At 37.1% G+C, this 10,151-nt stretch overlaps 1 protein-coding gene across 1 annotated transcript; it reads right to left on the reverse strand.

Moving 5' to 3' along the window:
* Positions 1-422: 422 nt before the first annotated feature.
* Positions 423-6,823, reverse strand: LOC128210710 (uncharacterized). Its single transcript, XM_052915063.1, has 6 exons — positions 6,796-6,823; positions 4,767-4,902; positions 3,461-3,633; positions 2,804-2,918; positions 1,375-1,547; positions 423-546 (listed from the first exon to the last, which is right to left on the reverse strand). The coding sequence occupies exons 1-6, from the start codon at positions 6,821-6,823 to the stop codon at positions 512-514; spliced, it is 660 nt and encodes a 219-aa protein (XP_052771023.1). The 3' UTR covers positions 423-511.
* Between the last annotated feature and the right edge of the window lie 3,328 nt (positions 6,824-10,151).

Below are 10,151 nucleotides of genomic sequence, written 5' to 3' on the forward strand. Positions count from 1 at the left end.
AATGCTGTCCATAAACATATGAAACAAAATAATTACAACTCCATCAACAACCCTCGTGATTAAGAGTTCACCTTCCCGCTTCGCGCTCGTGTATCATTTGAATAACACGAGCAGTGTTTGCGGTAACTATTACTTATAACATGCTATATATTGGACATAACGACAATGATAAATAACATTGATATGGTCTAATGCTGATACACTTCCAACAGTGTCACAGAGGTACATCTCAATACAGTCGAACACCGTTGGCTCGAACTCGCTTGGCTAGAATTCCTTGTTGGCTCGAACTTTATGTAAAGGACCGATTTCTTTATACTTAATTTAAGCATTTCCGCTTGGCTCGATTTTTCCGAGGATCGAAGTATTATCGCCGATCCCTGGGAGTTCGAGCCAACGGGGTTCGAATGTAGTTATAATATGAACACGTCGATACATGGAGTAGATGGGCACTATTTTTGAGCAAATGTAAATGCTTTATGCTTCTAGCAAGTCACAGTATGTCATCCGTTCACAACGTTCCTGCCTGCTGCAATCGTGATTTATCTGAAAATGAATTAAAGCTGGCGTCAATATACTGTAAGAGTTGGTTTTAAATGTTTTAAATACGTACGTAATTCAAGGGTCAAACATGTGTGTATAACGTCAAAAGGGGCAAATTAAAGCTGGCGTCAATATACCGTAAAAGTATGTTTTAAATGTTTTAAATACGTACGTAGTTCAAGGGTCAAACATTTTTGTACAACGTCATAAGTAGTGAATTAAAGCTGGCGTCAATATACCGTAAAAGTTTATTTTAAATGTTTTAAATACGTACGTAGTTCAAGGGTCAAACATGTTTGTATAGCGTCAAAAAACCATCATTACTCCTAAACCAACCAAATGTCAGTTATCAGCTTAAATGTAATCAAATATATAACAGGTTTCATTTCTTTTTCGAAATACACTTGCAAGCATGAAAGTTAGAAATAAATGAAATTTAATACATACAAATTCAGAAAGAAATATAATAATAAGGAAGAATTTAATAAGATCGAAAGCAGGATCCGATTCCGGGCCCTCTGGATTGTTAGACGAGGTATTAACAGCTGGACCATTGAGGTGTCGATATGTTACCGGTGTTATAAAAATTAATTATTACATCGGTTTTTGTTCAACTCTACAACGCATAGTTTGAATGTTTGTTAATGTTCACAGGTGCTGATATGAATTTGTTTTTAAACGAAGAAATGTACCAGTCAATTGTAACAACGGCCCCCAAAGGTCCGGGGAATAGCGGGTACTTTGACTTTCGGTCCAGCCAAGCCCGGGTAAAATCCCCGCCCTGCGGGGACGAACTGCTGGTAAAATCCCCGCCAAAGTCAGTTTTATTACCTATACATTTCCCTTCGTTCTCTGCTTGCAACTTTCCAACATCCAAGTAGTATGCTTGTTTGATGACGTCAGAGAGCGTTGTCAGTGCGTGCATAACACTGTCGTCTGCGCATGTAATTCCTAGCTGGCCGAGAACCAACGGACTGCACTCGTATACAAACTCACTGAGAATTCTGCAGAAAAAAATATGTATATAATTATAAATTTGACACTCAGAAGTAATCATCACCTTGTTTTTTTCAAACTTCGTACGTTTTTGACGTCGACGTCGAGATACGCAGTAACGTTAGAAACAAATGCGATAATATTCGGCATTCTACTAGAAGTGCTCCAGCTCGGCCTATATAGCAGAGGGAGCACATTGCTTCCCTTTTCCGGCATCCTGCTGCCTTTTTACTATGCCCTGCTGTGCCCTTTCGTTTGACAGAGCCTTCTTTGATTATTATTAACTATATTTGATATTTATTCGACATATTGTCAAGTCAATTTTACAGAAATAAGTATAAAAATAAAATATATACATAATTTTGACATTTAGGTAAAGATAATAGCTAAGGTATTCATAACAAACTACATGTATTAGCATTTAAAGTAATTACAACACATACACACTACGTATGAAATGAACATTGGCCCTTGCAAGTGCCCCATTAAGGCTCATTCAATGCGCATCAAAAGTGCCCTTTCTGACCTAGCACCCTGCCCTTATCAAATCCCGTCTAGAGCACTAGACTAGTACATGTGTACATATTTTAAATGATCGTAAAAACATCACAGCGCAGGTTTCCAGTAACTTAGTTTTACTACTTCTCAAAGACCATTCGGAACACCTCGGCCATTTTCTATCGATATCAACCTCGTATGTTTATAGACGGTTTTAATGTCAGAAATCTTTATATTTAAGTACGCTGCAAGTAGATCGCGTAGTAATTTCAATTTAGCAGTTAAACTTAATGATTTTACTCTTGGGAATCTTAATTATTTATTGAACTACTACACTGCACTGGCAATCAATTAAAACTAAGTAGTACTAAACTCACTCTAACACACAATAATTATTAATAATTGTATTTAAAATTTTACGAACTTCTTCTACTGATGTACCGGCATAAATCATCGGTTGTTTTCGATGGGAAATGGCCGAGGTAATCCAAATCTTCACATACACCCATTCTCGTTCACCAGAGTGATGGTGCTATCCGTGACACATATTTTTCATTATCAAACCTCTGATGAATGAGAATGACACACGCCATGGTGCATCGTATAGGGTAAAAATATTAAATGACCAAATATGAAAATAAACCTTATATATATATATATATATATAGCTTTGGTAGTAGATGAAATACTATTGTGGATGTACGATGTCCCATATACACCTCTAAGGATGAGCCTACGTTTGAATCCCATATGCGAGACTACTTACTGACAGACGTTGGAATCAGTAAGGAGACGGAACTTCCGGTAGCAGCGCGTGTCCACGATAGCCAGCAGCTTATCGGGGCTGTTACAAACGTCACCAGGAGTCACCACCGGCCGATCTAAACATACACAAAGCCAAATACAGTTTTGGTGGACCGAATCGCGCATACACAAACTAGTCACTGTTTTGGTTATTGGTGGCAATCAACAATTTGATTAAAACATTTACAGATATATATATATGTAAATTACTTTTTTTATAATCAAACATCATTTTCAGCGTCATCTTGCAGATTCATTTCTTAAAATCAACAAACTTGTATATTTAAAACTTAGCAAGAGCACCGCTAACGAATAAAAACACTCGCCCATTATTCAAGCTGGTCAAGACCGAGGCATAGCAACGACACTTCTTAAAGTCAGGTTTATTGGCTGTGTTGTACATATGTTGAAAATACACTAGTACTAAGAACACTATGCCGATTTTACGATTTAAGTTACGATCAATGTCTTGCTGTTTGCATCACCGACGTGACGTCATATGACAAACCTCGAAAATTAAACAAAACAACAACAACAGGCGAGCTAAAATCATGGCAAAACCCCCAGATACAGATATCTTCTTATTTCTACAAATTAAAGAATGAAAAAACATCCTTACCCACGCAGTCTGTGAAGTCTGACAGTAAGGGAACGTTGTTGACGTTGCTCGCCACGTTCGCGACGTTATTGTACGCTACTTTACGTAATTCCGTGTGTTGACGTTCACACTCAATATACCGCAAACTTGATGGTATATAGTTATAGCTGCACTGGTAAAACACTTCAAACATGCTGAAAAAAACATATTATAGCAGGTGTCAAATGACCGTAAAAGTTTTATTGATATGTTATGGGTTAACAAAACTGTGTCTCTTAATTTCATTTCCTTCTATACGAATACGAATACAAATGTTTATTTGTAATGAAAGGCCGCCAGCCAAAAATACAGACAGATTTGTGTTAAAAATACATAAAAATAACATGTTTATCCATGATAATAACAAATCACATCACAAAGAAAATTACACTTACAATGTAATTTCAAGAGTAAAATATATGAAATTATTGAAGCGTTTAACTATTATCATGAGATTAATATTTTACATGGCATTAACAATAATTGATCAAACGTATGTGAAAAGTGGTAAATATAATACAATGGCAACATCGTTTATACATACTTGGCATATCAACAAACAAATAACGTTCGCCATTTAAAAGCGTTTTTAATTCACGGTAGTAAAATACCCTTGGCGAATTGTTTATTTGTGCTTGAAGTTTTTGTAACGCACAGTCTTTAATCCGGGTTTTGAATGTTTGCAAGAACAACTTTGTATTCCCAATGTCATTTGCTAGCCATGCATATCCAAAACCATTTTCAAACAACAGTCTTTTTACGTGGGAGGCCAAATTTGTTCTGCCGTTCAAGTCTTGACTTCGTAACAGAAGGTACATCTGTCTTGGATATCTGTTTGGAAGCATTTGAACAAGTTTTTCCCAATACGATATGCATCTAAGGTTATAAGTAATTGAAATGGGTGATCGTCCACTTTCGCTCAGTGCAAAGAAGTTTGACACATTTTTATTAAGTCCACATACATCTTTACAAAACTTAAAATGAACACGTTCGATGTTCTCTGCGTATTGGAATCCCCAAATTTCTGAATATAACACAAGATTGGCAATATCATGCTATTAAAGAGCTTAAATGCCTGTTTTGGCATAAAAAATCCGAAGTGCTTCTGACATGAAAAGATGCTCATTAAAGCTTTTGTTGCCTGCTTCGCCATGGTGTCCTTTGTCATCCAATCTTATAATGACTCCAATATACCCCATTCTAACTTCGTTTGAAAATTAATTCGAGATACAACTTGTGATATACATATACTGAATAAAAACATAACAAATCCGAAAGATTAACGTACGTGCACTTATTTCCGGTTAAATTGGCAATGGTGCCGGGCGACTCGAGGACCACCGAGCACTGGTTGCTGATGGAGAACAACTTCCGGTCGAGCGCCGCTGCGCACGGAGATGTCTCCTGTCGCTCCGTCCACAGGGCTACATGAGTACACAAATGAAATAAAACTTTTGACAGGGACCATAAGACGTTGGCTTGAAGCGCAATTACATGCAAAAGTCAACTGGGCACCAGAATGATCACGTAACACCTAGTATCGACATTTTGTGTGTCCACTAAACGGCTGCATACCACTCACACGATGCGGGGGTGAGTCCAGGATTTGACGTGAGAGGAGGCAAAGTAGGTGAGTATCCTTTCGACTTGCACCCCTCCCTCAGAACCAAATTTATATGGTTTAAAAGGTTGGCAAGAGGGTTTGGGGGTACTCCCCTAAGAAATTATTAGCCATTTCAAACTCGAAATGGTGGGGGGAGGCTGGACCCGCAAATGCGATAGGTTGTTTTCGAGAAAAACAAGTTAGTGTTATGACAGAAACATGTGATTGATAACATGAGAATTCATGAACATAAGGGTCACTGCGACCTTCTGCATCAAACTGTTCTAAAGTTACTGTTTGAATAAAATTGTGAAAAGCAACAGTGGCTTTGACTTTGACCTATAACCCTCTGACATTGGAAATGATAGATGCCATCTACTGATCCATTTCATCAAACATATGAAGTGTAAATATATTATACAAGCAGAGTTTTCAAAGCATTATTGGCTGTGATCTACTGATCCAGACAAAATACCTGTGAAGTTTCAAGGTCCTAGTTCAAGTGGTTATCTAATGATTGTACAATCAAAGTTGTCAAAACAGCATTGACTGTGGCCTTGACCTATAATAATTTGAAAGTGAAAAAATATGTTTCATCTACTGATCCAGTATAACATACCTGTGAAGTTTCAACGTCCTAGTTCAAGGAATTATAATGTTATTATAGCAGCAAAGTTGTCAAAATAGCAATGGTTGTGATGTAGACAAGGGACCTACTGATACCTATATGGGTCATGGCAACCTACTATTCAAGTGTCAAGGTCCTACGTCAGCCGTTCTTAAGTTGTTGTGCGAGCAAATAGTTCATAACACTGTTGACTGTGAGCTTGAACTTTGACCTACTGACCCCAAAACAAAAATAGGGCAAATGGCAAACTATCACTGAAGTTTCATAGTAAATATATTGGATACTCAACAACACTGCTTAACGAAAAACCCTCTTTTCCCCTGTAAATAATCACTGTTTACTCTCCTGTACCTGTAACCATCCAAAATGTTACCCCTGTGTACCCTCCGTTAATACGGATGTTCGGTAGCAGTCAATCGTTTGGTCATCATTCGATTGTTGATCGTAAGATGCGAATCGGGGATCCCAAATTTCTAAATATAAGGCATTGAAGGTAAATTTCGGCAATATCTGTCTCTAAAAAATATAAAGCTATTGTTTTTGTTGAACAGGTACTATGTTCCGACTGTTTCTTATATAGGGCCAATTTTAATTCGAAACTGTGCTAGAAACACCCTCAATTTCAAATCTGAAGCTAAGCTTTAAACATGATGTCTGCAAGCCGGTGTTAATCAATCTCCAACGCAGTGTTCTCCATTAACAATCAGAATAAGATCACTGCATATGCCTGGAATGCAGTTATATATATATATATATATATATATATATATTCTAAGAGCGTTTTCTTCCCTCTCGTTTTGGTAGTTTTGACCAAACTTTTCAAAACTTTTGTTAAAATACAACAAAATATTGGCAAAATTATTTACAAATGATTTACATTTTTTTTTACCAAAATAACGTTTTTTTTTCTATTGACACGGGATTTGCATGTTGTGTGCTCAAAAAACCTTAGCGATGTATAAAGGAATGTTCATGTGTTCGTTCAATATGCTCAGACCAGAGTTTTCCCAGATCAATGGCCTATGTGAGGTTGAAATGATTCCATATTCCTACCACTCTGGCAATACTCATGGTTATTTAACATACACTCGTGAATGCCTCGAACATGAGCCATCACAGCATATTGAGGCATAAGGCAATGTTCACGTGCTAAATGTGCTCAAACCAGACTTTTCCGAATACAATGGTCTGTTTGAGGTTGAAGTGATTCCAAATGCCGACCACTCTAGCATAGTGGCAATAGCCATGATAATTTTAAGCGAACGTGTCAATGCCTAGAACATGAGCCATGAGAGCGTATTTAGCGAGTCATGCTCAACATGACACTTTTCGTTATTGTCCCCATGTTTCATTTTCGACTACTCAAGAAAAAAGCTCCCCAGATCTCTAAAGTTCATATTATAGGCCCTGTACCTAGTTTATAACTACACTTTTTGTTATGGTCCCCTTAGTCCAATAATCGGATCAGTCCGTCCCCAAAATGGCTTTTGCAGCAGCAAAGTTCGATTTTCGAGCTCTATTTTCGGCTTCTCAGTACAACAGCTCCAGCGATATAAATACATCATACAGTAAGCCTCGTGACCTAGTTCATCCCTACAGTTATTGTTATGTCCCCTAGGTAAATGTTTCGGGTCAGTTCGTCCCTATCCGGCATAGCCTTTCTAAAATCCTTGGGTATTCACATGTGCCATCACCTAGGGCCAGGATTTGGCCACACAGTGACATAGGTCCCTATGGTCCCCTTGCTCGTTTCTGCGAGAACGAGTCATACATGTATGGTAGAGGTCAACAGGGCTTATATTGCCCATATACGCATAATGTTGGGCTAAGGACGGGGCCAGACTAAAATCCTCGTAGTATTAACAGTTTCCCCGAATGTATCACACCTCCAGGTAACCCTTGGATACAGTGTCATTGGTCCCCTTGCTCGTTTTTTAAGGCATCCGCACCATAACAGTGTCTGAATATGGGCCAAATTGGCATTGGGAATCGAGTTCATGTCCCTATCCGGCATAGCCTGCCTAAAATCCTAGGGTATTCACATGTGCCATCACCTAGGGCCAGGTCTCGGCTACACAGTGACATAGGTCCCTATGGTCCGCTTGCTCGTTTCTGCGAGAACGAGTCTTACATGTTTTCTTGAGATTAATGCTCTTATTGTATTGATTTTGATAGTGATACGGTGCTAGCACCGCATCGCCGCGGTGATATGGTGATACGGTCCTACGGTGCTAACTTCACGCACATCTTTTTAGAAGCATTTCCAACAAATTGGCTCCACTGGATTCTGGTTTCCCTCACGGTTAAGAGTCCTGTTGGTAGTCATACCACATAGGACGAGGGCACTTTAAACACAGCGTACCGCGACGATTTCCTTGATTGGGAGTGGAACATGTGTTGCTATGTTACCCTCGGATTACTTGAAAGGAATGACCATACCAGACTACATGGAAAATAGTTCAGAAATAGATTATATCGGAGAATCAAGCCAAGCTAAGAACGCAGAATATATAAATGACCCTGAGGATACTGCAGGTTACCTTCAGCTCTTCGGAATATTTCTCCTTCCTGCGTTTTTTTCTTGATGATTTGAAATACTATAATTATCCGCAAAATACGTCTGGCTGCTAAAAGAAGATCTGTCTTTTCGTAAGCAATTCACCATTGGTTTTAACTATAGATGAAGTAGATCCAGCATATTCAGCCTGTTTTTGAAATCACAAACCATTCAGCTTCAAAACTTATAGATAAGGAAGGTAGCCAATGGTTTGAGACGGTAAAACCATGCTTTGGTCCACTGTCATACAGTATGTTAATTAACAGATATAAGGCGTGTATCAATGAGGAGGCACTTCCGGATTGGTGTAATTTGCCTTATTCATCCGAGGATGTTCTCGATGGAAATTGGCCGAGGAGTTCCGATAGTTGAATGTGTCGACAATGTCAGAGTTTACGCCATCTTCTGACGGCAGTCAATCACACTCACTGTCAGAGATCAGTCTAATTTCACTTAAATGGTAAGATGTGTTTATTTTATAATAAATAAGAATGTATTCTTAAGTTTTTAAATAAATTTTGACAAAACTTTGCTGTTTCGAGAGTGAATTATTCAGTTTTGTTTAATTAAGGGAAGTAACTACAAATACTTTTAAAAGAAGTTCATATTTTCACTGCTTTGTTAACATGAAAATATCACTGTTGATATTTCACTGATTCAACTCGATATTAAACCGAAAAGCAAGAAAGAAAAACAGTTTCGAGCAGGTTTTTTTTTTATTGAAATCCATACATGTTGACGAATCTTTTTATGCGTAATAAATCATTAATCATGTTTATTCAGCCTCATGTTTAATGAGGGAATAGATAGTTTTTAATTTACAATAATTTATTTATAACAATAAAAATACTGTAAATAATTGTAAATCTGTATATAGAAAATAATATAAAATACGAAAGTCATAATACAATGTATAACAATACAATACAAAACAATACAATAAGAGAAATGTACTAGCAGAACAAAGAAACTCTTAACACGAAATTTGACTAAAATAACGTTAAGTTTTTTCGATGATTGCATGAAGTTTACCTGAATGTTTTGAGACATAAATTAATATGTAATACAGAGAGGTTCTACCTCAAAGCTTATAACAATTTCCAGAATTATGTTATCTGCAATTACTGTTGCTGGGGTCATTTCAGAACAGGTACATTTTGGCATACTCAGTTTTTTTTTATTCAATTAGAAATATATGTTACATGGTTTGTAGGTTTGTAGACTTGAACGAGCATTCCATTCAACACTTAAAGGGGCACATTATAGGTTGATGCAACACCAGTAATATGTTTAGTTGAATGTAACCTATGCAATTATCTGATGATACGTAACCTGATATAATTTCTCGCTGTTATTTAAGCTTTGTCAATAAAGTTACTTTGTTGAATTTCTCTTGTTTAATCAATCAGTGGCGCAAAACAATAATTTTTTTTAATTTTAATGCATTTAATATGTTTAAAGCTGCAGTTTCACAGATCTACCGTTTTGCACTCTCACAGACTGACCGTTCTGATATAATATTCTTGGAATGAGCCAATTATTGCGTAAAGGTCAGGAAACCAGTGATATAAGACTGCTCACAAAAGATCAGATAGCAGTTTTTCATATTTACCATCGAAACCTAATGTTTTATGGCTTTTAGCTTTGCTAACGTTTAAGAAAAATGACATATTTAGCATTTACCAAACAATGTGATATGTTTTATTGTAAGTTATCTTATATGACTGAATTGAATGGATTGCTGCCCAAATCAGCTGATTCTGAGACACAAAAAAGTCGAATCGGTCAATTTGTGAGACTGCATCTATAACTCATTTAACCTAAACAATCAAAACAACAACATACGAGTTGTGTACAGATTAAAAGTATAAGTTTTTAAAAAAAA

Source organism: Mya arenaria, chromosome 12 (assembly GCF_026914265.1).
Source record: "Mya arenaria isolate MELC-2E11 chromosome 12, ASM2691426v1".
Taxonomy (NCBI): domain Eukaryota; kingdom Metazoa; phylum Mollusca; class Bivalvia; order Myida; family Myidae; genus Mya; species Mya arenaria.